Here is a 27559-nt window from a genome sequence, read left to right as displayed (position 1 = left end):
CAAAATTTCGATCCAAATATGACAACTTAGGAAAGTTGAGGGATCAAAAATAATCTCAAGATAAATAAATGAGAAAATATTAAATAAGGAATTATAAGAAAAATAAGAAAATAAAAATATTTCCTAAGTTAAAGTTTACTTACATGAAAAGAAATTCCATCCTACATTAAAAGATGTAAGAAAATGGAAGCATTCCACTAAGGTAATAAGGGAAATGGAATCAATCCCACATTGGAAGTGGTAAAGAAATGGAAGCTCTTTATAAGAGATAGAATTTCTATAGTTATATTCTTTTATGAATATCATGCACCAAGTGGTCCTAGCGGAGGGTGCGTAACACCTGACGCGCACGGGCTTGGGCTAGGACGGGGACGATGGCGATGGCGAAGGGCGTTGGGCGCAATGTGGCGCTTTGATGGCACACTTTAAGAGTCGCCTTAGTATTTTTGGACAACGAGAATTAAACCCAAAATGACAAGCTACAAAAGATGAAGGATCAAAAGTGAAAAATAATATCCAGGAACCCATCGCACTACGCGATGAGTCCAAGGAGACGGCCATCGCGTATCGCGATGGGCCGTGATGACACATCAACACGTGTCACACTCTGGTGACACGTGGCAACCCGGCATGACACGTGGCAAGACGTGTCAGGCCACGTGGCGACACATGGCGTGATCTCATGAGAGGAGGAGAAAAATAGGACCTATCGCGTATCGCGATAGGATCCAAAAATGGCTATAAAAGGGAGGGCCACGGGCTCATTTCCCCCACACTCCCATGCTCTCTCTCTAAAGTTATTTTCTCTCTCTACCTCGGTTTGCGTGTCGAACACCGTTTTGCGTGCCACCGAACCGACAATCATAACCTCGTAATCCGTGCCAAATACCCGGTGTTTCCTCGAAGTACGTGCCACTCAAAGAAACCCGACATTTCGTCTCGAAGTACGTGCACGACCCGGCGACACCTGAACGTTGCCTCGATTTGCGTGCCAATAAGAGTTAATCAAGAACGTCTCGATAAATGTGCATAGAGTAGAAGTGTTGCCTGTATAAACTTAGGAATATCTAACTCCAAATACCCGTGCGAGGTAAGGAGTTATGCCTAAGTTATTATTATATTATTATTATAAATGGCTTAGACCATAGTCGAAGTTATAGCCAAACCTTGATTACGATTAAGTATAATATAACTTTTCTTAAGTAATGGTTATAGTCAAAATAGTATTTCTTTATGACTAAGAAATATAATACAAGAGATGATAGTTATGAAATTAATGTTTATTCTTGAAGAAGAAACTCAGTATAGACGTTTCTTTCTGAAGAAGAAACGTAGAATATAAATGGTAAATAAAGAAGGGGACTAAAGGTCCAAATGTTTTAAATAAACAAATGTTTTTATCAAGGTTAAAGCTATACCAAAATAGACTAAAGGTCTAAAGCTAGATCGTTGATCTAGTTATTTATACAAAGGTTATTCTCGTACTATAGGTCCGAGGTAACAGAACAAGAAGAAGAAAACAGAAAACAGGAATCAGTATCAGAAACTGATTACAAAACAGAAAAGGTGAATACGCCTCAAACCTTTTATATTGAGTCAGAACATAAGATTTACGAATCCTTAAAACTTTGTGTACAATAATAAGAAACGGACACTCTGATTAAGAGTATACATGTGTCTGGATCCAAACATACATGGTGACTCGGCATTTCCCCGAGGCCATGCATATCATCAACATGCCTCTGAAAGTCTACGGGACTGTTAAGAGAAATGATATTGTGTATATAATTAATTGTACATGGTACTTAGGGTAATTTGATCCCAATGTAGTTGGGTGCCTAATGAGTAGTCACAAAGGTATTGTTGTTGGTTTCACAAAGGTATTGAAAAAGAGATTTTATAGTCAGCGTTATTCACCAGCTTTGTGCTGACGTATTCCCCCCCCCCCATGTTACAGGGAAACAAGAAATGTTAGAACATACAAGCAAGGGGGAATAGAAGATTGAAGTTATAGTCATTAGATGCTATCTGATGGCTCAGATATTTTATTTCCAAATATTATAAAAAGAGTTATGTTTTATAAAGAAATGTATTGTAAACGATGAACGTGTATTTAAACCCGACTTAATAATAAGTTTTCAAAGTAATAATATTTTATTAAAGACTTCCGCTGAAATAAAACCCACAACTCTGATTTATTTACAAAACAGATACCAACTTGTAGTCATACGTCTAGGCCCTAAAGTGGGGTGTGACACCCTTTTAACATTGTGTTGTGGTTCAAAGCAACATTACCATGCAATTTCCTTTTTAAAGGTTACCAAGTTATCATTCCCTTGCAGGGTTGGCTCAATGATTTTAGGACTCTAAATCAAAATAATATTTTGCAACCCTTTTATCACAATTGTTTAAAAAAAAGTGCTAATAACGAGTCTCAAACTTGTGACATGCAATTAGCAACACACAAGTTTACCACAAGACCAATAAACATATTTATTTCTAATTTAGCGATTAAATATATATCCATATATAATGTTTTTTTTTTAATTTTATTTGGGGGGTTAACTAATTGTGAGCCTAAAGCTCTATCTTCATTTCATTGGCCCACAAGCCAGCCATGTTTCCTTGTTTATCGCCGATTTGTCGGGCTTAACGCCCCGGTGCAGTGTTAAAGCCCGTTACCACGTCTCATTTCTTTTTTTTTTTTCCATCCTTGTTGAAGCCCCAAAACTAGAGGTTTAACGGTTCAAGTTTTATCACAAGCACCTTCCTCTTCGTCCTCTTCGCCTAGTACGAGGCCTACCCAAGAACTAGAACAATCATATCATGATATAATATATGCATCCTTCAAACGATGGTTAAATATCTTCTAAAAATTTATTTATATTTTAAATAAAAGGACCCAACTACAATAGAGAGACAGGTAAGCGGGCAACAAGCTGCGCTACCACCCTCTTTTGAATATCAAAATCGATCATGCTGAAAATAAAGTTATCGTTCTTTGGCGTCGTTTAGTTACTGTGTACGTCCCGCTGAAAATAAAATATCTTTAAATTCAATAATGTGAATGTTATATTCTTTTCACGTGTTTCAAGTCAAATTCTCTTAAAACCACCAATGGACCCTACTCAATTCTTTTAGATCGATGAGCCTTCAACCCAAATTAAAAAGTTTATACAAACTAACTTAATGTTTTATACAAAAGAATCAACATGGTTTCGTGGTGTAGTTGGTTATCACGTCAGTCTAACACACTGAAGGTCTCCGGTGAACCCGGGCGAAGCCACTTATTATTATTAACTTTTTAACAAAGAGCACCAAGTTGAGTCAAGTGGCATGGCCCACCAGATAAATCTGCCACGTAAGCCAAGTAGTGAAACAGATAAGCTTCATAGCTTTACAGAGTGTAACCCAACCACACACCACACAATCCCATAACCACATCTATCCATTTAACCACTTGAATCACCCATACGACGTCGTACAACATTAAACCTCTTCTAAGTTCTAAAAACATAAACTACAACTCATAACTTCACACACACATAGTCACATTCTCATACACACTTCCTCAATGGCTGCTGTTCCTGTTACTTGTGTTAGATTAACAACTACTTCAATGCATACCAATCAGGTTAGTGTTCTTTGAACCAAATATTATTATTGCTATGGAAATAACAACTTTAGATGTTTAACGTTTTTGCTATAAAATATGTGACATTGCATGTTGTTGGCTCATTAGTTTTGACTATAAATAAATAGTGCATGCATTTTGACTATCATAATATGATAATAATATGATAAATGATAATATAGTGCATTAACTTTGACATACTCAGAAAACAATAATAAACTATAACCTTTATAAAAGAACATGATGAAAAAGATAGGTTGGAATCACTACTGGTTAGAACATTGGTCAACCTCATGGTTTGAGTCAATTTATATACATTTGGTGTATCTTGTGTTATTTTTTGTTTGATTGTGTGTATGGTATATATACTACAATTTCCCAAAGATATAAAAGAAGTATCTTTATTAGTTATTTAGTTTAGTTAATATATTTTATTGATATTGTGAAAAACTTCCTACAAAAAGATTGACCCAAAACTTTTAGCTTTATGTAACATTGTAACATAATGTAATGAATTTTGATTTTGAGATAGATAAAGAATTTAAGGAAAGATAAAATAATTATACACAAACAAGTGTTGGTATAACTTTTTCACTAATGTGATTCATATTTGATATTTTTATTTTGCAGATACTAGGGAAAACCTCAACATTGAAGTTAGTCCCTATGGGTCGGGTTACACGTGGTTTCCCTTGTTTGAGAACATCGCGTTTTCAAATATCTTGCTCGGTAATGCTCTTATTGATTTCATTTATCAAATAATATATCGGATTGATTGTTGAATGAAACTCATAAATGGTTAAATCTGGTAGGCAAAACCCGAGACCGTGAACAAAGTTATTGAAATCGTGAAGACTCAATTGGCATTATCCGCTGACTCTGAGGTCGCACCTGATTCTAAATTCGCAACCCTTGGCGCTGATTCTCTCGACACAGTAAGTTACTAAATAGTAATATTTGTATAGAAAAATAGCGGTTTTATAACTAAATTTGTTATAACTAAATTGTAACCTGAGATAATAAAAAAAGAATATAGCCACAAATCTTCTTAAAAAAAAGTATAAATTTATATAGAAAAATGGTCTTTAAATGGGATTTATATAAGGTATTTGGATGAATGTAGGTTGAAATTGTGATGACATTAGAAGAAGAATTTGGCATTAGTGTGGAAGAGGAGAACTCTCAAAACATAACTACGGTTCAAGAAGCGGCTGACCTTATTGAAAAACTGGTCGAGAAGAAAAACACAACTGCTTAAGTTCTAGCATTTTAAATTGATGTTATTTTTTATTATTGAACGGACCGTTGATTAGAAGATTTGTTTGGAACCAAGGAAAAAAGAACACGAGAATGATTATTTATTTGTAAGATTTTTGGATTATTTATGAGATTTTGGATCTATGAAAATGTTATATCATTGTTCATGTGCATGTTCTTGGACAATCAAGAACTAGTGTTCATAAATTGAACTACATGAACATGATAATTTACCAGTAGGAAATTTAAATATATTATAGAGTTACAAACTTTGTTCAAAACCAATGCATTTTCTTATAGTAACTCAATGTTGTATAGTGGTATAAATGTGTTCTTTATTTAGATTCAAACTGATTAAACCAAAAAATAGAACCAGACCAAAACCGTTTAAAACTGAATTGAATTACATATTCGGTTTGATTCTAAACCGAAACCAAATTGTTAATTCAGTTTACAATTAAAACATTTAAGTTCGATTCAAACCAAATAACTGACAACGGTCATTTAAAGTTATTTCATTTAGCCGAATCTATTAGCCCAAGTGCCCAACCCAATAAAGTAACAAATAATGATAGACACAAAAGTTAAAAAATATATTCATGCGTCGAAACCTAAAACCGAATCGAGTTTAGTTTGAAACTACCTGAATTTTGTTGGTTCGGTTTCGACCAAAAAGTCTCCAACTTAATACATTTAAACGAATAACACTTTATACAAAACCGTTTATTGCAGTTGGTTTTTTCTTCTTACATTGTTATTTGAGTGCAACAATATAAATTGCACAAACAAAATTCAAAAAAATATTACGCCGTTGCCGGGGATCAAACCCGGGTCACCCGCGTGACAGGCAGGAATACTTACCACTATACTACAACGACATGTTTGGAAGATATACACTCATTGACACTTTATATTATATATATAAATAAATATCAATGGCCGATAACACTACCGATATTTAATGTTTTTTTGCTTTAAATATGTAAACTATTTGTTTTTTATTTTGTTTTAGCTTCGGTAACGAAACAAATATAAATGAAACCAAAAAAATTCGTGTTGACTCGCTGCTACAACACCTTGTTTCGCAAACGACCGAGCGTAACCGATACCAAAGGAACTCGTATTGACTCGCTTCCTCAACAGTCATATTTTCCCGAGCATACCAATCGAATGTACGTTCATGTATCCTCACAGGTACAAAACTAGTTAACAATATAAGTGTATTGGTTTTATTAATCTCAACTATCATAATTTGGTCGATGTTGGTCCCAACTAACGAATTGTCTGATAACAATCCCATATTTTATCACCTTTGTTCCCAAGTGTCCGCAGCTAACAGAATGCTAACAATGTTAGTTGCAGGTCACCGGAAAAACCTTTTTGTCTGAAAAACTCACATTTTTTGGAAAACTCAATATTTTCGTCCCAAACATTTTTGTAATTTTAGATTTGACCATTAGGAACATTTTCTACTAAAAGCCCCAATTATTTAGATCAACGAAACCTTAGAACCATCGTCGGATTCGGTTGGTGATGCTCAAGTGGTGTCGGTGGTTATGTTTAGGTTAAGTTTCCCGGAAAAAATGGGACTTTTATGAACAAAATCGTTTTTCCGATAACGTTAGCATTCTGTTAATCGTATGCCGTTGAAAATAAATAAGATAAAATGTGAGATCAACCCATTCATTAGCTATGAGTAACAACTATCAATAGTTGGGATTAGATATAAAAAAATCATTAGTTTTCATCAACTTGTAGAGGAGTGTAGGAATTGTCTAATATTATTTTACATTTCCGGCATCCTGTGCATCATCATCATCTTTCCGGCCACCCTTATGCAAATCAATGATGGCTACCAATGACACCAACGCTCTTTCTCTTCAGGTTTTAATCATTTCATTATCACTTTTCATTTTCAATTCAATTAAATAACACACAATACACACTCGTACATGTAACTGCCTTAGATCTAGGGTTCCACATTGCACCGTACGCCTAATTATTCAATTAATTTGTGTTTATGTATATATATTATGCAGAAGGAAGATGATGATAATAATAATAATAATAATAATAAGTATAAGTATAAGTATAAGGAGTATGATTTCGGATCTGACGAGACTGATCCTCCCGTGCCGCTCACCGTCGCATCTCGTGTTCGTTTCCTTACTTCGGTTTCGTTGTTTCGTTACTATTTTGTTACTGTATTTGTTGCTTATTATCTGAGCCTTAATTAGCTGAAGACTGACTAGATTAATAAGGTTTGAGTAGACATTGCGTGCACGAGAGTTGTACGGAAGTGTTTATTCGACTTGTATAGGCCTATATGTGATGTGAGATGTATTGTGAGCTATATGTCTCGTATAGGCTCTATATAATAGTTTTTCGTGGATGAACTATATGCCTCGTATTGGCCATAATATATTAATATCTCATCAGGTTTTTCGAAATTTTCGCCTTCGCTCGTATGTACGCTATACGACTTGTTTAGGTTCTGTCGACGTTATTTGACATCTATGCGACTCGTATAGGCATATACGAGTCGTATAGATGTCAGACGGTGTCTGGATACGAGTTATATAGTACGAGAGACATATATTTCATCACTGAAGAGCTATATGCGGTGTATAGGCCTTATATAATAGTTTTTCGTGGATGAACTATATGCCTCGTATAGGCCATAATATCTCATTAGAATTTTCGAAAATTTCACCTTTACTCATATGTACGCTATACGACTTGTTTATGTTCCATCGACATTATCTGACATCTATGCAACTCGTAGAGGCGTATACGAGTCGTGTAGATGTCAGGCGGTGTCTGGATACGAGTCCTATAGTATTTGATACATATACTGAAGAACTATATGCCTTGTATAGGCCCTATACGCGTCGTATAGTTTTTCATGGATGAACTATATGCCTCGTGCAGCCATGCAGGCCATAATATCTCATTCATGCTCAAATTTTTACAGTTTTTTCAAAATTTCCGCGTTCACTCGTACACACGCTATTAGACTTGTTTAGGTTCCGTCGACGTTATCTGACATCTACGCAACTCGTATAGGCATATACGAGTCGTATAGATGTCAGGAGATGTCTGGATACGGGTCATATAGTATGAGAGACATATAGTTCATCACTGAAGCAGTATACGCCTCGTATAGCGGTATAGGCCATAATCTCATTCTTGTTCAAATTTTTTGAAATTTTTCTGAATTTTGACCTTCACTCGTATGCACGCTATACAGCTCGTTTAGGCTTTCGTCAACGTCATCTGACATCTATACAGCCCGTATAGGCCTATATGAGTCGTATAGGTGTCAGACGGTGTCTGGATATCTTATGCCATTAATAAAACTATGGTGCAGGTATTGTACATGTTAGGGGATATTGCAGCAGGACCGGCTTTTCGGTTTACGCAATGGTTGGAGGTAGTTAGAAAGAGGAGGCTGACTAAGTCCTCTGGATTCCCTCACCGCCCTCAGAGACTTGATAGCATGCTCTTGAGGTTATTTTTGCATTTGCTTTTATTTTTTGCTTTGTGTTTGATTGATTTGTTAGTGTTTTGCCATTTGAGATTAGACTAAACTATTACATCGAAATAGAAGGCAAACAAGCAACAAGCTGCGCCGCGAGCCCTTTCTTCAATAGCAAAACAAAGTCTTTTAGAAACTGCGTTCATAGATCTTGGATTCAAAAAGTTGTCTTCCTTTTTATTGATCTGTTAATGCTTTGCCATTTGAGATTAGACTTTAACAGATCATACAAATGCATTTAATTGGAATCTTGATTGCTTAATATTGTAATTATTGTCATTGCTATTCAGTGAAGGGGATTTAAGCTTGGATTCAAAAAGCTCTCTTCCTTTTGAGCAAGTTCTGGAAATCAGTTTGTGGGAAAGACTTGGTAAGGCTGCAATGTTGAATATTAGGTCAAACACCTTCTCTTGGAACATGCTTTCTTCACTTCACAATACTGAACATAGCAGCAGTAATGAACATTCTGAAGATGATATGAATAAAGCATTAGAGGTATATGTTTGTTTTTTTCTTATTTCAATTGTGGTTTGGATTTTGGGTCTAAAGATTTACTGTTTGTGTTTGTCGAAATTGCAGGTAACAGTGAATTCGGGTGGAGTTGTATTCTTTGCATTATTTAACCATAATGAAAGTGGTGAGTTTGTTCCTAAAGAAGCAGCAGCTGTGATCAAAATAGCATCTTCTAGAATGGCTACACAGTCGGAACGACTTGGCTATGAATTTGCAAGATGGCTAGGTGTCAGAACTCCACAAGTTATTACTTATTACACCTTTTTTACTTTCCTTTTACCAGGCTTACCATTCCTGTAAACATCATATATTCTTACTGTTATGTTACTTATGCAGGCTAGAGTCATTCACAACTGTAGTCCTGAGTGGTCAGAAATCAAAGAAGCTGCAGAAAAAGCAAAAGAAGCTGCAGTTTCTGAAGGAGATGAAATTGGTGAAGTTACTTGCTCAGAACTTCTAGAAGCCCTCGAGCTCAGTCGATGCCTTTATCTCATGAAGTATGTTTTCTTGCTGTATTATAATATTTTTCTTTCCTTTATTTACTATATCTAGGGTGATATGGTAATAATGGTATAATGTATACCATTACAATTAAATGTGAAATCAGTGTGCAAATGTTTCTAGATTTTCTGCCAACAATCTCAAAGAAAATGATTGAAACTAAAATACATATATTCATTGCTAATTAACGTTCTTGTGGCTTACATGGAAAGGATGAAATAATTTGCACTATCCCCAAATTAAGTTTATAAGAATATCCGTTTTGCAGTTATGTGCATGGATCTCCCCTATTGGAAAACTCAAGTGCATTTAAGACGCAAGAAGCTGCAGAAAAGACGGCAGCTGCCCTTGGCAGAATCTTGTTGTTAGATCTTGTAATCAGAAACGAGGATCGACTTCCATGTCGCCATCTGAGGTGGCGAGGCAACTCTGCAAATTTGTTATTAGCAGACAAAATGGCGACTGCAAATAGGGATGCATTAGAAGAAGCTTTTGATTCTGCTATCAATAGATACCGACCAAGGGTAATTCGAGCACTTCAAAAAGAAAGAAGATCAACTTCAGTAGATAGCAGAATGAGCACGACTGACGATTCAAACATATTATCAAAAAGCACTGATCTTTCTGACACTGCATTTACGCCTATATCTGGTGAAAAACCCCTCAAAAGACAAATTACAATTGATCCAATTATAACTGATTTTGATATTGTGGCTATTGACTCTGGTGTCCCTCGCCGACCGCCAGCTGGCAAACGTACACACGATCAAGAAAGCTATCCTAAACTAGTGGAACTTCTTATCAACAGTCCTGAGTACGCATCACATATATTACACGAAATAACTAGCGGGAAATTAGGGTTTTCTCCAGAAGCTTCTGAAACTTCTGACAGTAATTCGCCTTTTATTAAAGATATGACCTCAGTCGTTCACGAATTTAGAAACGGGTTTCGTGCCGCCCTGATGGATTTACAGGGTTTTCATATCTTTTTACTCACACTTCACCAAAAGCTGGATGGATTGTTAAGGAGTTTTATGAATACCATTGATAAAACATTGGGTGCAGATTTTGATAAAGAAGATATGACACCTGAGTCACCATCACATTCTGCTCCATGTGTTTCCCCTCAAGGTCAAGAGAGCCATTCAGATTCAAATGATACAGAGTTGCAGAAAACCGCTCAGAAGTCATCATCTTCCGGATACAAAGAGAATTCGGATTCGGTTTCTCCAATATCTTCTTCTTCACACGGAAAGTCTAATAAGTCATACTCAGAACCTTTACGCATCACCTCAAAACTGCGTGATTTCCACAAATATGCCAAGGTTTTGCTCTTTTCATCAATAAGTTAAGAATTCATCTTTGACTTTTAACGGGTCAAACTCGTAATATAATTTCTTTAATCATAATTGGTACTAATTATTTGCACCAATCGTTCTCAGGTGGATGCTGACCTAAACAAAGAACTAGAACAATGGAACAAGCTGATAAAAAACGAAGCGGTAAAGCTATGTCAAGAAAATAATTTCAATTCAGGGTTTTTCGAGGGCAGCGAGAGTAATTCTGTTGTTGATGCTTATGAATTAAAGGTAATTTATCCAAACTTCTTCTTAGCAAGCTTTCACTTTATTATTTAATTATGTTTGTTTCTTTCAACTTACAGCTTAGGCTTGAACATATCCTTGAAAGGATAACATTAATATCTGATGCTGGAAATACAGAAAAACCATCATTAATTACAAGTAGCTTATTCATTGGCGGTGCATTAGCTGCAAGATCTGTTTACACACTGCAACATATAGGGATTGCTCATATATTATGCTTGTGTTCTAATGAAATTGGACAGTCTGATTCTCAACGTCCCGACTTATTTGAGTATCAGAACTTTTGTGTAAGTGATAAGTCTATTATTGTATTACTTTGTGCCGTTAGAGATAAACGTTTCCTGATAGGCGTTAATAATATTGTTATGATGAACAGATTGGTGACGAAGAAGATTCTAACATAACCGAAATTTTTGAAGAAGCGCATCTGTTTATTGATGCGGTTGAAGAAAAAGGTGGCAAGGTTTTGGTTCATTGCTTTGAAGGTAGAAGCAGGAGTGCGACGGTTGTTCTTGCTTACTTAATGATGAGGAAGTAAGTTATTACATTATTAATAATAAGTTTCATAAATATTTAAATACTACCTATTGTTATTTTAACTTTTATTAAGTTTGTGGTTATTGTTTTTTTGTGAAGGAAGTACACATTACTGAAAGCATGGAACGGTCTCAGAAGAGTTCACAGGCGAGCACAACCGAATGACGGTTTTGCGAGGGTACTTTTGGAATTAGACAAAAAGTTACATGGGAAGGTTTCAATGGAATGGCAACAAAAGAAGCCGTCAATGAAGGTGTGCTCAGTATGCGGGAAGAACGTAGGGTTAAGCACGAGCTTGTTAAAGCTTCACTTACAGAAAGCGCATAAGAAACTGTCATCAGGGAGTGTAGACAGTGCCATGACAATGGAGATACAAAAGGCTTTAGAGGCACTCAATATTACCCGCAGACAGTCTCATTCCAGTGATTGATTCATCAAAATTCATAGAGCGAAACCGATGTGTTTGGGGTAATCAGACTAATATGAACTGCAAAACATATTCATTCGTTTTTTTTTATTCTTTTTGCTAGTTGTAAAAGAATAAAAACATTTTTAGCTAAAATATGTAAACAGCCCATACAGAGTGTTGTTAATCATAGCATTAGTTCACGATCGTATAAACACTTGTGCATATTATTTTAACTTATTTAATTTGTGATCAATGTTTTTATAACGGGATCGGTTAATAAACCGGTATCATATTGTTTTACTGCTCGGACTGGTTCATAATAGGTCGAAATATTATGCAAATACTTGTAGGTTTGCAATATTAACAAAATATTAAACCTATTTTTTTTAAATATATGGAACTGAAATTGATTCAATATGAAGCTAAAGTGGTAAAATAGCAGTAATTAAAGTTTTGAAATTGAAAATCATGCTCAACCATCCATTAAAACTAGGGGTGAGCAATAATCAAACCATTAACAAGACCGAACCAAATACCAAGGAAACCAAACCATTCAGATCTTCATATATTTCTATCTTTTACATCTTCGTTTCCTGTATTTATATCTTCAATTTATGTAACTTCAACGGCTATTTAGTAGCCTCTTAATGACCATTAAAGTCTATCAAACATCCCCTAAGTAAATATTTAGCTTAGCTACATCTCCATTTCATATATTTAGACATTCATTTCATGTCACCTTTAACTTGGTAGTCTCTTTAGGACCTTAAAGTCTATCAAACAACCTCTTAAGTAAATATTTAGCTCAAATTTGATTTTTGTTATTAACGTAACCGAAAAGAAAATCAAAAAAATTAACCGAATAATCCGACTTAATAAGTAAGACAGTTATCCAAGTTAATACTAAAAACAACAATAAAGACAATTATTCCAAACTTACAAAATCTTGCACATTTTATAAGTATATACAAGCCGTGGAAGTAAACCTAATTCAACCTCTTCAACTGAAACATTTAAAGAACACACTAATACAACTCTCCCAGCAAGATACACAATGTAAAATGTCTAGATTAACCTCATCCACTACACCGCAATCGGTTCCGCTAACACCTCCGGCGGCGCTCCACCGCTACCATTAAGAACCGTCACATTACTGTCCGAATCAACATCCACAATCACCGAATCACCCTCCTTAATCTCGCGTGCAAGCATCTTCTCAGCCATACTATCTTCCAAAAGCCGCATTATAGCCCTCCTTAATGGCCTCGCACCGTAACTCGGGTTATAACCTTCTTCGACAACTCGGTCTCTAAATCTTTCGGTCACTTGAAGCTCTATTTCTTTACCTTTTAACCTCTCAAATACTTCCTTCAACATTATGTCAGCTATTTCTTTGACTTCCAGTTTAGTCAACTGTCTAAACACAATCATTTCATCCAATCTGTTTAAAAACTCGGGTCGGAAATACTGTTTTAATTCTTCGGTTACTAAACTTTTGATTCGGTTGTAACTACTGTCTTTCTCGTCGTAGTCAAGGTCAAACCCGATTCTTCTTCCGCCTTTTTCGATCACGTTACTTCCTACGTTTGACGTCATGATCAAAAGCGTGTTCTTAAAGTCAACCGTTCGTCCTTTGCTGTCGGTCAACCGCCCGTCTTCAAGAATCTGAAGCATCATGTTGAACACGTCCGGATGAGCTTTCTCGATTTCATCAAACAGGACTAGAGTGTATGGGCGACGGCGTACTGCCTCGGTCAACTGACCGCCTTCGGTGTAGCCGACGTACCCGGGTGGTGAACCGATGAGCTTCGAGACGGTGTGTCGTTCCATGAACTCACTCATGTCGAGCCGGATCATGGCTTCTTCGGAACCGAAGTAGTATGCGGCTAACGATTTTGCTAGCTCGGATTTCCCGACACCGGTGGGTCCTGAAAATATGAAGCTGGCTATGGGGCGGTTGGGGTTTTTGAGACCGACACGGGCTCGGCGGATGGCTCGGCTAATGGCTTTGACCGCTTCGTCTTGACCGATGATTCGTGTGTGGAGGGTGTCTTCCATTTTGAGAAGGCGGTCTGACTCGTCACTGCTGACTTTCTCCACGGGTATTCCGGTCCACGTGGCGACAATATGTTGAATATCAGCGTCTGTCACGGTGGGACCCTCGTCACCGGCTTCACTCTCGGCTTTACTCATCTCCTTGTTTTTGTCAATTAGTGCTGATATTTGAGTCTTGAGATCCATTTCTCGATCTCTTAGCTCCCCTGCCTATTCGTAGTCAAAGTCAAGTCAAAATTCCAAAAAATCGAAGTCAAACACTAATATTACCTTTTCAAAGTCTTGACCGCGAACGGCTTTGTTTTTCTCTTTTGTAATCTGTCTAAGCTCTTTCTCAAGCTCTTTAGCTTCCTCGGGTAGCTAATAAAAATTTCTCCCAGTTAGCTCAAAAAATATCAATTACAAATAAACGGTTTACTTATAAACGGATCAATTTGGTATCTCTAACATGATAAACGAAAAAAAAATGGAAAAAAATAGTTTGAATCAGATGGCACTCGAAGTATACATCACAAAGCCTCCAAATCATTTTATTAAAAAAGTTGGATTTTTAGTATATATATATATATATATATATATATATATATTTGTAGTCAAATTTGATAAACATTAAAAGGGATTAGGGCTCCTGTTCATCGAAACTCGAACCTACCGGTTTTGACTATAAACAATGACGAAAAAGTGACAAAAAGAAGAAATTAATGTACTTGTGCATGGCGAAGTCTAACACGAGATCCAGCTTCATCAATCAAATCAATCGCTTTATCAGGAAGAAACCGGTCACTGCACCGTATGATAAAATAAAAAACAATCAAGCATTGAACAAAAAGATTGGCACATCAAAACTATACAAGTAATATTATAATATAGATATAAACACCTTATATATTGGTGTGATAACTCAGCAGCAGCCACTACAGCATCATCAGTGTACCGAAGCTTATGATGAATCTCATATCGTTCTCTAAGCCCCCTCAATATTTGCATCGTTTCACCAACAGTAGGCTCGGGAACCTTAACGGGCTGGAACCGTCTCTCTAACGCTGGATCTTTTTCAATATGTTTTCGGTACTCATCAAGTGTTGTAGCCCCAATACACTGCCACATATTACATGTAACATAACGCAACGGTTTATTAGTTATTACAAATTACAAAAATAATAACAATATTATTACTTACCTGCAATTCACCTCTAGCGAGGGCCGGTTTTAATATATTAGCAGCGTCAATAGCACCTTCAGCCGCACCAGCTCCGATTAAAGTATGAACCTCATCGATAAAAAGAATAATATCATCACTTTGTCTTATTTCCTCCATTAACTTTTTTAACCGTTCTTCAAACTCCCCACGATATTTTGTACCCGCAACAAGCAGACCCATATCTAGGGTTATCACCTTCTTCCCCTCGACCGTTTAGGGCACATCGCCATTTGCAATCCTTTGAGCAAGGCCTTCTGCAATGGCGGTTTTCCCGACACCGGGCTCACCAATAAGACACGGGTTATTCTTAGTTCTACGGCCCAAAATCTGGGTCACCCGTTCAATTTGCGCCTGTCTTCCGACAACCGGATCCAGCTTACCCTGTATAATAATAAGTATTTAGAACCAATATTTTAACATAAAGTAAAATTTGTAAAGTATAAACTAGTTAACTACCTCTTCAGCTAGCTTTGTTAGATTTGTTCCATATTCTTCGAGTGTTGGCATCTTGCTGTTGGAGGTCCCGCCTCCAACACCGGCACCCACGGCTTCAGCACTCTCGCCAACCATTCGAATCACCTACTCGTAAATTATGAAAAAAAAAATTAGCATCCTGAAAAAATCATATATGTAATAATAAGCAATGAATAGTAACTTAGTACAAGTGGTTTAACAACATACCCTTAAGCATGATTATTTAAACTTACATAATGACACCTTAGCGTTAGGTTCACACACACACATATATATATATTGCATTCGTTCGTTAACATTTATAAAAAAAACAAACTAAATGCGTGGTTGTGACAAAAAAAAAATTTTCAGTGTTTTGATATAAATTTTATTAAAAACGGAGTTGTATTCAAATATAGCAACTTTTAGTATCGTAGACTACAAGGGTACCGTTACCGTGAACCATACAGATATGAAATACCGACCGAACAACATAGGTACTGGTGTCGGTATTATTGGGACCAATATCTGCATTCGCTTTTATGGTTTTCAATTGATGTAAAGCACGTGCTGATATCCTTTACAACATAGATACTAGTGTCGGGTTTTTATGGTACATTTATGATTTACCAGTAAAATAATAAAAAAGGATTAAACTTGAATATTTGAACGATTTTAAAAAGACTCAGATAAATACAAATATAAAATGATTCAATAAGTTAGTGCATATCTTGATTTCTTATTCCGGTGAATCAGAAACAATTAATTAAGAATACAAAATTCAGAAAAAAAAAAAAAAACAATCAGCCTCACCTGAGTGCGGACGTTACTAGTGTCAACTCCTAAATTCTCCAAAACACGGGCTGCAACACCGTCACCTTCCCGAAGCAAACCGAGTAGCAAATGCTCTGATCCAATATAGTTATGACCAAGTTGGCGGGCTTCCTCCAATGATAACTCCAACACACGTTTAGCTCGAGGGGTAAACGGGATCTCAACAGCAACAAATCCACTACCCCTACCAATAATCTTCTCGACTTCCACACGCGCATCTTTTAAACTAATCCCCATTGACTTCAAAACCTTAGCTGCAATCCCGGTTCCTTCACCAATAAGTCCTAATAATATTTGCTCCGTGCCAACAAAATTGTGTCCTAAACGACGCGCTTCCTCTTGTGCAAGCATAATAACTTTTATAGCCTTTTCTGTAAACCGCTCAAACATAGCTTTTGGTACAATCCGTGTAGCCCTTTTTGATTTAAAAGATGTTGCTAAAGAAACTTTCGAACGGAAATTTTGGCTCGGTTTCATAATACTATCTAAAGCGTTTGACCTGCGCAGACCAGAAAAGGTCCTTATTCTCATGGGAGGTGCATATGAACATGACATCATTTTAACTGTTCTTTTAGCCTTCCCGGTTTTATTTGTGTGAAGCTTTTTTTCATGGTCAACCGATGGGAAGTGAGCGGCTTGGATTAGTGACCCCGCCATGGCTGCAGCCAAACAATATAATAAGTGTACCTTTTAAGATATATCTTGCATCATTCGGTTAACAGAACTACAAATAGCTTGCAAGTTGGCAGAGCTTTGGCTCGTTTAAGGTGCTACACGAGCTCGAGCAGAGTTTATGCTCGTTTTAGGTGTCTGACAAACTATATAAAAATAATTAAAGCTAGGTGTATGCACATGAAACCGGAAAAACCGAAACAAAAACCAACGGTTTGGTTTTATACATTTGTAAAACCGAACTTACGGTTAAATTTTGGATTTGCATGTAATAAAAACCGAGATAACGAAACCGAGCCGAATTTATACATTTTTATTCTAAGCAATTTATAAGAATACAATAAATAAGTAACTCAATTACATTAGCCCAGATATAATATAATCAATTAGTTCTCAATTAACAATATGGTTTAGGCCCGAATTCATGATTTGGGCCAAAAAAAAAATTCAACCTTTCTAGCTCAAATGGAAGGCCCGAATTCATGATTTGGGCCAAAAACCGAAACTCAAACCAAAAACAGAATGAACCAAAACTGAACGGTTTTCAAGAATTCAAAAAACTAAGTTTCTGTTTTTGGTTCGGTTTTAGCCCAAAACCAACTCAAACCAAATCGTACACACCCCTGATTGAAACGTATATGAATTAATTAGTAAATAATAAATGAGCAGAGTCCTAGCTTCGAGACGAACTCGAGATTTAGAAAAAGAGCTCGAAACGAGCCAAGCTCGAGCTCGGCTTGTTTGCACCCCTAAGAATATTAAAGAAAAACAACTTCTTTGTTTGTGCTTAACTTCTTAATAAGCTCATAAGGTACTCACCAGTAGATAACAGCTAAACAAATGCAAATGCAAATCTATAATGAATTAGTGTTAGGTAAAGTAAAACAATTTAAAACAAGAGTTGGATTTAGAATAATAATAATAATAACAATAACAATGTATGTCTGTATGTATGTAGCAAATGAAATGAATAGCTTACCCACCAGAATATGAGAAACAGAGCTTTGAGGATGATGCCAGCCGCCGGTGGTCTCTATCGGATGATGTTCATAAATAAAATAAATCAAACCGCCCACCTTTTTTTTACCATTTTTTTATTATTATTTTCTAACCCTAACCTTTTTTATCTTCTAACTTTTGTTTCGTTTTTCATCTCCGAGCTAAATTCATCATATCAGATAAATTCGTCTTTTGATTCGGAAAACAAACGTGCATAAGGTTAGCGTTTGAAGACATAACAGTGCGATAAAATAAAACCCGTTCAATTCAAGGTTCCAACTACTGAACACCACATACTGTTTTAGTCTCCCATGAGTCCCATCATCACCACTATGATGCCTCACATATTTACGTTTTTATCCTTTATGGCTTTATCTTTATGTTTTAAAACTAAAAACAAGAATTTAGCACCTGAAATTTTTATTTGAGGGGGGGGGGGGGTCCCGCTTGCAAGGATCTCCACGTCTTCATCTTTACTATCTGCTCACTTTTCTCAATCTTGTTGTTACAACATCATTGGCCTTTTACATCCGGTGTGAGATGTAAAAGAAAACTTTTTAGATCTAGGGATATCGTGTGATATCTGCTCAATGTATCCAATACATAAAACAAGGACAAAAACTGCACTGATTTTGTACTTCGTCAAAAAAATTGCACTAATTATATATGTATTATTGAACACTTTTAAAGCTTTGTTAATATTACGTGAAATATTCCCATTTTTTTAACAAGAACACTATATATACATACATGCTTACCTTTTATTCGGTTCATATATATGATTTTTTAAGCCGGGGATTTATCTGGAAGCAACTTCTCTATTCTTTGGATAGAGGTACGGTTTGCCGACATCTCACCCTTCCCAAATCCTGCAAATTGTTTTGATATTAGTGAGATTTTTACTGGGTGTTACTATTGTTGTCGAACGACTAATTTCTTGTATTCTACATGATTTGAACTCATGACTTATTATTCCACAACTTAACCAACCTATCGAAGAAAATGATAACAATGCTTTTATTTTTCTAAGTTGTGGCAATTTAAGAAAGAACTGAAAAGGGTGAAGTTTTGAATTTTGATACATTCAAAATTTCCCAGTGACACCTCACCCAGTTCCTATTTATTGTCTTCTAGTTACGTTAATAAGTTTATCTTCAAGAAACACTACACTCAACTACTCATCATCAGTCCGTTTTCTCTCTTTATTTAAAACTAGCGGTTCATATAATATCAGTATCAGTACCAAAAATATCGATATCTAATTTATCAGTACAGTATAGGTACCAATTCTTCATCCCTACAATCAATCAACAAATAATACATATATATAATTAGTAAAACTGTGTTAGTGGGAGGCAGGTAGGGTGCAAACGAGCCTGCTCGTGAGCTATTCGAGAAAAAGCTCGATCGAGCCGATTTAAACGAGCCCGAGCTTAAAAGTAAGCTCGTTTAATAAATGAGTCCGAGTCTGAGCTTCACTTATCGAGCTTGAGCTGGCTCGTGAGCCTAAACAAGGCTGTCATTGACCTATTTTTGATAATATATTTATTAATTATTAATTAATATATAATATTATGAAAAAATAACTAAATTATATATAAAAAATAATTATAAATATATAAAAATAAATTAAGAAATAATAAACAAGCCGAACCGAGCCGAGCTTAAAATAATACTCACGAGTCAAGCTCGAGCTTTAGAAATAGAGATCGAAACGAGCTCTAGCTCTGTATAATTTAAACGAGCCGAGCTCGAGCCTAGTCAAGTTCAGGCTTGGCTCGGTTCGTTTTCACCCCTAGAGGTAAAAATGAGATCAGTACCGGCAACAAAAATCGCAAATTTTGGTACAGGTACCGAGACATCGCCAATATTGAATACAAAATTCAGAAAATACCGGTACCAATGCCGAAAACTCAAAACTTTGTATCGATTCTGCTCATCGTAGTGGGAGGTTCTACCATATTATTTTGCACCCATCCCTTCTATTTCTCACATGGGGGGTTGGGGGGGCCCGCAAATTTACTATTATATAAATGACCAAGGGCCTAGAATGCATTATATTTAACAATTGTCGTTGATATTTTCCGCGTAATCACCATAACCGATTCTTAAATCCACCGTTACCACTAGTTCAGTGTTCGCGGGTAAACAATGCTAACACCACCGTTATCTTCCAACAAAACCCCGTCACCACCGTATCCGACCACCGCCACCGCCACCGCCTCCTCCACAAACCACCCGAACCCCCAACAACAAATGCCCATCGATCGCCGTCGCATCCTCACTTCCCTCGCAGCCTCAATAGCCCCATTTTTCGCTCCGATCAACTTAACAACCCCCTCAGCTGATGCTCGCGGCCTGTTTCAAATGCCACCTGTTCGTCTCTCCAATCGGTAATCAACTAACTACATTTAGGTTTCAAAGCATATTTGGTTTCAAAGTTGTTGGAGGACATCAAATCCTTGTCGTTTTTATGGATTAAAAATAGATCTTCGTTCCGTAGCTTAAACCGGAGCGAATTGTGTCATTTTCCTTTTTAACCTTTGTGTTGATATTTGACGAGCTTCTTGCTAGGGTTGTTTTAATGAAAGTTGCCGTTCAAAAAAACCAACTACATTTAGGGGTGTGCACGAAACCAGAAAAACCAAACCGAATTAGAAACCGACGGTTCGGTTTTGACTTTCAGTAAAATCCGAGGTTTTGTGTTTGTAAAAAAGCGAACCAATTTGTGGAATTACTTTTTTGTTGAATCGTTTATGTTTTATAAACTTGTATATTTGTTTTATTTTTAACGTTGATCGATTATGTTTAGTCTATTTGGATGATATTAAATCATTTTAAATGTAAGTGTCTTTTATTAGCTCTTAATATTTTAGGCCAAAGTGTTCAATATTATACTACTAGTTATTAATTTTTTTAAAATATTAGGCGCAATTTCAAAATATCACAGGTCAAATTTCTTTTGGCCCAAAAATTACTATCTCAATTAACAAAACCGAATTGAACCCGAAATCCCAAAACCAAATGGTTTTGAAAAACAAAAAACGAAACATTGGTTTTCGGTTCGGTTTTAGCCCAAAACCGCACAGAACCACACCACGCACACCCCTAACTTCATATGTGTCAAATTTGGGGGAAATTGAACCTTAAAATTTCAATTTTGTAGGTACTTTTTAGTAAGGGCGGGCGAGTCGGGATTCGAGAGTTTGGGGGTAATAAACACGAACCCGGGTAGCGAAAACGTCTGTCGATAATGGGTTATCAACGATCGGGAAGAAACAGACGGTGAAAGCGGCTTTCAAGTTGAAGGAATTGGGGGGCGTGTGATAATGGTTGCTGGATTTGGCCTTCCATTACTCAAAGAGCTTATCAAGCTGCTGAGATTATAGCTGCTGTCAATGGAGTTAATAGAAGGTAATAATATTTTGTATATAAAATATATTTGTTAAATGTACTTTAATATTAATAAACCGAGTCGGGTCAAGTTTTATTGAATGTTTCGACGTATAGTTTTGAGTAACATTAATATCAGCATGTAGATAAAAATAAGCTCGTCTTAATGGTATATATGAAATTTTATAAAACTTTATAGAGTAAACTGTGGTTTGTCCAAATATGCGGTTTTGGTCCAATAGTTTCAAATTTGCGATTTTTGTCTCTGTGTTTCGTTTCACTTGCAATTAAACCCGAACACACTAACGCCGTTAAGTTTGATCGTTAAACCCCTCACTGTGTCCCTCATGTGAGGAGCAGTTTTGTCCTTTTTTCCCCGAATACACCCCACCCCCTCCCGTGAGGGGCTTGCGAGTTAGGGTTCGGGTTTATTTGGGAAGAAAAATGACAAGATTGCCCATCACGTGAGGGGCACGCTAATGGGCTTAACGATCAAACTTAACGACGTTAGTGTGTTCAAGTTTAATTACAAGTGAAATGAAACCGCAAGGACGAAAACCGCAAATTTGAAACTATTGGACCAAAACCGCAGATTTGGACAATCACAGAGACGAAAACCGCAGTTCACTCAACTTTGTATTTCAAAAGTTATAAAAGAAAAACAAAATATAAATTAAATTAAATATAGTAAATAATATTATAAAGAAACAAAATTTCAAAATTTGGTAAAAAAAAGCAGCGGGTTTCAAAAACTCGAATTTCAAAATCAACGGGTTTCGTTCAAAAGTCGTCTGAGCCAGCGGGTTTCTTTCAAAAGTCGTCTTGAGACGACGGGTTTCGTTCAAAAGTTGTATGAGCCGACAGATTTGGAACGCGTGGCAGATTTTGATGGGCTCAAACAAAACTCGTCGGCGAAAACGGATTTTGTTCAAAACTTATCTCTGCCGACAGATTCGGAGGGACTTTTATGGAATCTTGTAAAAAAGAGGGGTATCTTGGGATTTAGGTCATTTTGGGAATATTCCGTAAAATATATTAGTTATGGTTTATTGTTAAGTTGGATTTCTAGAAAATATATGGTTTATTAGTTAGGGTACATTGTAGAAAAATGTGTTCATTTGTAATTCTTATTTTGTTTTTTTTTTAATATGTTTGAAAGCAATATAGTACCGGAGTATAGTCTCTTGGATGCGCGCGGATTAGGAGCGTACGAAGGCAAGGCGTTACAATCGGTTTCAGAGGTAAGAATAAATTAAAATCTAATTATTTTCATGTCATGTCAGAAACTGTCACGTCTGATAATATCACAAGTATAATTGTTTTGTGAATAATATGATAGATATATGCATCGGATCTCGAGTCTCCCGACATTAAACCACCTCCGATTAATGATGGAACACCAAACGAGAGTGTAGCGGATGTATTCGTTCGCGTGACACAATTAATGTCGATTCTTGAAACTCAATACTCGGAGGACACTGTTATTATTGTCTCACCTGACTCGGATAACTTGACAATTCTTCAAGCGGGTTTAGTCGGGCTAGATCTTAGAAGGTGAGCGGATTGATAATATATGTGTTTGTATGAAACATAGTCAAGTTTTTGTTCATTTTGGCAGGCACAACGAGCTAGCTTTTGAGCCCGGTGAAGTTCGGTTTTTTGACCCGAGTAGTATTCCAACATACAAGCAACCCGCATCGGCTTTATATAAGTGTCTAAACCCGCCCAACTGTAAATGAATCTGGTTTATATAACAGTTTTAGTTGGGTTTGTTCCTAAAAAAAGGCTAATACATTTTTCTTTTAAGTTTTTGGTGTAAATTTATACTGTAATCTAATTGTAGTTTGTTTTATTTTGATTTAATATTGTACACTGGCTTTTTTTTTTGAACGACCAACAAAGTAACGTCGGGTACTCCGTACGCGGCCCCCATTGGCTAAAGGTAGCCCGAGCCGGCCACTAGTCCGGACGGACGGAGCCTTAGCGATCCACCTATTGAGGGATTCACCAGATAAAACCCGACCCCAAGCCCGCCAAAATGGCACGACGGCGAGGAGCCGGTAAAACCGGGTGAGATCAAGACTCAAACCCTGGCAAGCCAGGGTCATCCATAATATCTCCCATAAAATTAGTGATAGTGAGGTTTGAACCCCCACCTCTCACTAGTAAAGTGAGGACTCTACCATTGAGCCACATCCAATTTATGTACACTGGTTTTTTAACTTGAGTTATAAGGATACGTGGTTTTTAATGGTATAAGAACTAAGAAGTGCCCAAATCAATCAACAACCAACACAAATGATTCCCCATTTAAGCTTCGTTTTACATAAGAAGATTCTTCCGAAGAAAAAACGTACTTCAAATATTCAATACGGTAATTAACAAAATACTACATACTAAATGTAGTTATGTACAAACATACGGGATATAAATCAAAGTAATTAACAAATTATTAATATTTGAATCATCCATTTGTAACCAGAAATTGCATTTAATTTGTTAATTTAAAAGTAATCCCCACAAAACACTACATACTAAATGGTCATTCATTTCAGAATTATCAATTTAGAAAATATTTTTTAAATTAAAGTTTCTTATTCAACCATCCGTGCTCTAAAGTCCGCTCATCTTACACGGTAAGATATAAAATTTGTAAATATCTTTTGCTTTTTACTAACACAACACTAATATAGTTTTGTGTAATACAAAACTTCTTTTATTTATATATACTATTACTAGTACCACATAAAAACAATAAGGCTTAACAATTTATTCTTTTGAATGTGAGGCCTATTATCTGATACAACATACTCGTTAAGCCTTTATTAGGCTAAATATTTTTTTACTTTTTTCTTTGAACAAACAACACTTGTAATCTTGTAACAAGTACTGGTAAAATTTCTTATTTCATGACTTAAACCTTTGACCTCCCATGAAGGAAACTTTTAGAGAAATCTACATAACCACCCCCAACAGAGTGGTGATGACAAATTAGGTCAAATATTACGATGAAGAAATGCGATCTTTTATTCAATTTAGGAATATTTGTGTATTTAAATATTTTATTGTTACTAATAGTCCATTGAAATTTTGATTTTATAAAAAACATATGTTACACTTGTAAATATTTTGAAGCATTTTCTTTTAAGTCAAGTATATTAAAACCAAAAAGGAGGAAACACCAAGCAAGTAACAAGATGTCTGGATACTGGAAATCAAAACGGTATTAAAACAAAACATCCAAAGCTAGAAATAAACCATTACAAATGAAAATAAACAAAATTGAAGTTGCACCAACTCTTCCAACCCGCCTTCATTCGTTTACTTCTATGATACACCCAAAGGAATGATGTTGTTTTTATATCGCTTACCATCATTGTGATCGACACACATCTATTATTGAATATCTTATCGTTCATTGACCTCCAAATCATCCAAAAAGTAATTGGTACAATAGCTTGAATTATCTCGCTCCTTTCCTTTGTTCATTTTTGCTCATGTATAAAACATTAAAACCCAATATTTCTTGCGCGGGTTCAAGATTTCTCGAGCTTTGCAATCTCACCCATCGAAATACTACTGCCCAAACCAATCTTGCATAAGCGCATTTCACCATTAGGTGCCGAGAGCACTCAAGAAGATCACCACACAAAACGCAATTTCTATCATTAAAATGAAAACCACGTACCTCCAACGCCTCTTTGGTTGCAATTCGATCCAACATCCATCTCAAAATAAAACGCTTTATTTTTATTGGTAAATCTTTTAGCCAAAAGTTGGAGCACGTTACTTGTTGAACTTCATTATCTCTCTCCCATAGTAAATCCTTAACCAAATACAGGTATTCCAAATGATCTCTTCCTTTCCATAGCCATTCATCCGGTTTAATCGATAATATCACACTGTATGATCATTCATTCGAGTGTAACAATCTTTAACTAATACATCTTTTCTTGCTTCTAACAAAGATAAGTTCGGGAATTTCGTTTTTAAAGTTTGATCACCCACCCATAAATCCAACCATAATTGAGTTTTACCTTTTACAGCCCAGTTCTTTAATTGGTTATGGACATAAAACTGGATATATTGCATAGCTGATAATGTAAATACAAAAAAGAATGGAATAAATAAGTTACAATAATCATTTTAGGATTGAGAACATAGTGGAAGACAAGTATTACCATTTTAGGTCACGTCTCGTCGATTCCTTACACTTTACAATTATCTCAACGTACACATATATTAGATCAAAATACATCACATATTTAGCAAACGATAGAATCACATATAAAGAAAGCCATTGAAAGCAAACTGAAGCAGCCATATTTTTGGAAGTTCTCATCAAAATACATTTTTTTTATATGTGTCTTGTGGTGTAACACTTGTCATATCTCATTACTCAAGTTAAAATTCTCTTACAACGGTGCTACCAGAGCGCTTAGTATGAACCGGGACTTGAACCCTGGACCCAGGAGGAAAGCCTACAAACCACCCCCACCAAAGTGATGATGGCTAAGGTAAAAGGTTTCCCGGTTGTTTTCATTAGTAGTTTCTGGGTAAAAAAAATCATTTTACTTTTAAAACCAGTCATAAAAATTTAGAAAAGGTTACAAGAATCCAAGCATACGTTTTTACATTTACAAATAATAATCAATTTTAAAAGAATATGTTTGGATTATTATTCTATACATACGGATTAATGTTTGGAATCACTTTTAAAATATGTTTCCATAAAAATCTTTATTATTAATTAACCCAAACTATTAACATTTGATCAATAATAATCACAACTAACAATTTTACTGACGGAAGCTGACGTCCGTTAAGACAAAAAGGGTAAAGCCGTCGAAAAGGATCGATTATACGATTGATCAAAATTGAAGTAGAAGGGAAAGAAGTAGTTAATAATATTTAAAGTTAGATACATGATACAATCAACATAATCAATAATAAAAGCCCAAATCAGAATCAGGAGTCCAGTCCAGTCCAGTCAAAAGTAGTTCTTTTAAAAAAGTGTTTGGATTAGCTTTTGTGGTTGGAAAAAACAAAAAGTAGGTAAAATAACCACAAAGAACCTTTTTATATATTTGCTAGTTTTACAGATAATGGAGTATAATTGAATGATAAATATATTTGTAATTTGGTATTCCAAAAGCAAAAAACAAAACAAAAAACTTGGTTTTCTTGATTCTGAAAAACCGCTTTTTAACCCGTAACAAAAGGCAAACACGAAAAGTGCTTTTATGATACCCAAATATACTTATTTACTTATTTGCTTTTTGAAAAGCAAATAAGCAAGTTTTAAAAACTTAACCCAAAAATGCCCTAAGTGTACTACTTTACTCATAAATATGGTTGGATCTATAACCCTACTAGATTTCATCCATTTCTAAACATGCTAAAGAACACATACATTTTTTAGAAAACTCACTAAAATTTATTTATAGGTCCCAAATCCCTTCAGATTATAAAACAGCATAAAACTTTTGCAATTAACCAACTTAATTTCAGTAATAATTAGAAACATAAACATACCTAGTTCAATCAATCTAAAGCTCAGAAAAACGTCATAGGGTTCGATCAAAAACACAAGTTTTCTTAGCAAGTAGCAATCTGTCATATGGTTCATGTCGAATCAAATGACTAATGCGTACAAGGAACAAGGGTTTGCTTTGCTTTAAGGGGATTAAAAGGAACTAGGATTTGGGTTTAGTTTGAACAAAATATGTTGGATGGTACAAGAAGAAAATGACTAGTCTTGTTAAGTTAAAAGTGACCGTACATGTACAGATACACCAATATTTTGAGTATACTGTATTTTTTGTTTTTTTATTAGTATTCTTTTGTTTTCTTTTTTTAACAGCTAACAAATTTTTTAAATAGGTTACTAGCTAAATTCACTATATCGGTACACTCACTTTTCGATACGGGAAAACCCGCATCTAGACCAACGCTGTGA

At 35.8% G+C, this 27559-nt stretch overlaps 2 protein-coding genes, 2 non-coding genes and 2 pseudogenes across 6 annotated transcripts; 4 read left to right on the top strand and 2 right to left on the bottom strand.

Annotated features, from left to right (window-relative positions):
- The first annotated feature begins 3214 nt into the window (after positions 1–3214).
- TRNAV-AAC (transfer RNA valine (anticodon AAC)) lies at positions 3215–3286 on the top strand. The gene has a single exon. It is a non-coding gene; the product is annotated as a tRNA-Val (tRNA).
- A 145-nt stretch (positions 3287–3431) lies between these two features.
- LOC143543322 (acyl carrier protein 4, chloroplastic-like) lies at positions 3432–5061 on the top strand. The gene is made up of 4 exons (XM_077035671.1): positions 3432–3634; positions 4265–4363; positions 4447–4569; positions 4758–5061. The coding sequence occupies exons 1-4, from the start codon at positions 3575–3577 to the stop codon at positions 4890–4892; spliced, it is 417 nt and encodes a 138-aa protein (XP_076891786.1). The 5' UTR covers positions 3432–3574; the 3' UTR covers positions 4893–5061.
- Positions 5062–5697: 636 nt separating this feature from the next.
- TRNAD-GUC (transfer RNA aspartic acid (anticodon GUC)) lies at positions 5698–5769 on the bottom strand. The gene has a single exon. It is a non-coding gene; the product is annotated as a tRNA-Asp (tRNA).
- Positions 5770–6710: 941 nt separating this feature from the next.
- LOC143543351 (dual specificity protein phosphatase PHS1-like) lies at positions 6711–12235 on the top strand. Its single transcript, XM_077035692.1, has 11 exons — positions 6711–6775; positions 6931–7047; positions 8262–8401; positions 8720–8924; positions 9009–9185; positions 9279–9439; positions 9712–10768; positions 10886–11032; positions 11107–11334; positions 11424–11581; positions 11684–12235. Exons 1-11 carry the CDS (start codon positions 6737–6739, stop codon positions 12012–12014), a joined length of 2760 nt encoding a protein of 919 aa, XP_076891807.1. The 5' UTR covers positions 6711–6736; the 3' UTR covers positions 12015–12235.
- Positions 12236–13006: 771 nt separating this feature from the next.
- Positions 13007–18212, bottom strand: LOC143543350 (ATP-dependent Clp protease ATP-binding subunit ClpA homolog CD4B, chloroplastic-like; annotated as a pseudogene). Its single transcript, XR_013137059.1, has 8 exons — positions 18192–18212; positions 16516–17195; positions 15706–15828; positions 15229–15630; positions 14929–15146; positions 14756–14831; positions 14319–14408; positions 13007–14258 (listed from the first exon to the last, which is right to left on the bottom strand). The product of XR_013137059.1 is annotated as an ATP-dependent Clp protease ATP-binding subunit ClpA homolog CD4B, chloroplastic-like (transcript).
- Positions 18213–20371: 2159 nt separating this feature from the next.
- LOC143543321 (uncharacterized) lies at positions 20372–23470 on the top strand (annotated as a pseudogene). The gene is made up of 5 exons (XR_013137054.1): positions 20372–20600; positions 21374–21621; positions 22760–22841; positions 22940–23154; positions 23219–23470. The product of XR_013137054.1 is annotated as an uncharacterized LOC143543321 (transcript).
- The last annotated feature ends 4089 nt before the right edge of the window (positions 23471–27559 follow it).

Source organism: Bidens hawaiensis, unplaced genomic scaffold (genome assembly GCF_021521415.1).
Source record: "Bidens hawaiensis isolate Kalapana, Puna unplaced genomic scaffold, B.hawaiensis_p1.1 tig00013117_1, whole genome shotgun sequence".
NCBI lineage: Eukaryota > Viridiplantae > Streptophyta > Magnoliopsida > Asterales > Asteraceae > Bidens > Bidens hawaiensis.
The sequence above is the reverse complement of the archived record's forward strand: the minus strand, read 5'-3'. Positions and strand labels throughout refer to the sequence as shown.

Bases quoted from the DNA above. Each gene is read 5' to 3' on its own strand.
- LOC143543322 (XM_077035671.1), top strand. From the start codon at position 3,575: ATGGCTGCTGTTCCTGTTACTTGTGTTAGATTAACAACTACTTCAATG. The intron at 3,635-4,264 runs GTTAGTGTTCTT...TTTATTTTGCAG, and splicing joins CTTCAATGCATACCAATCAG to ATACTAGGGAAAACCTCAAC. The intron at 4,570-4,757 runs GTAAGTTACTAA...GGATGAATGTAG, and splicing joins GCGCTGATTCTCTCGACACA to GTTGAAATTGTGATGACATT.
- LOC143543351 (XM_077035692.1), top strand. From the start codon at position 6,737: ATGATGGCTACCAATGACACCAACGCTCTTTCTCTTCAG. The intron at 7,048-8,261 runs GTTCGTTTCCTT...ACTATGGTGCAG, and splicing joins CGCTCACCGTCGCATCTCGT to GTATTGTACATGTTAGGGGA. The intron at 8,925-9,008 runs GTATATGTTTGT...TCGAAATTGCAG, and splicing joins ATATGAATAAAGCATTAGAG to GTAACAGTGAATTCGGGTGG.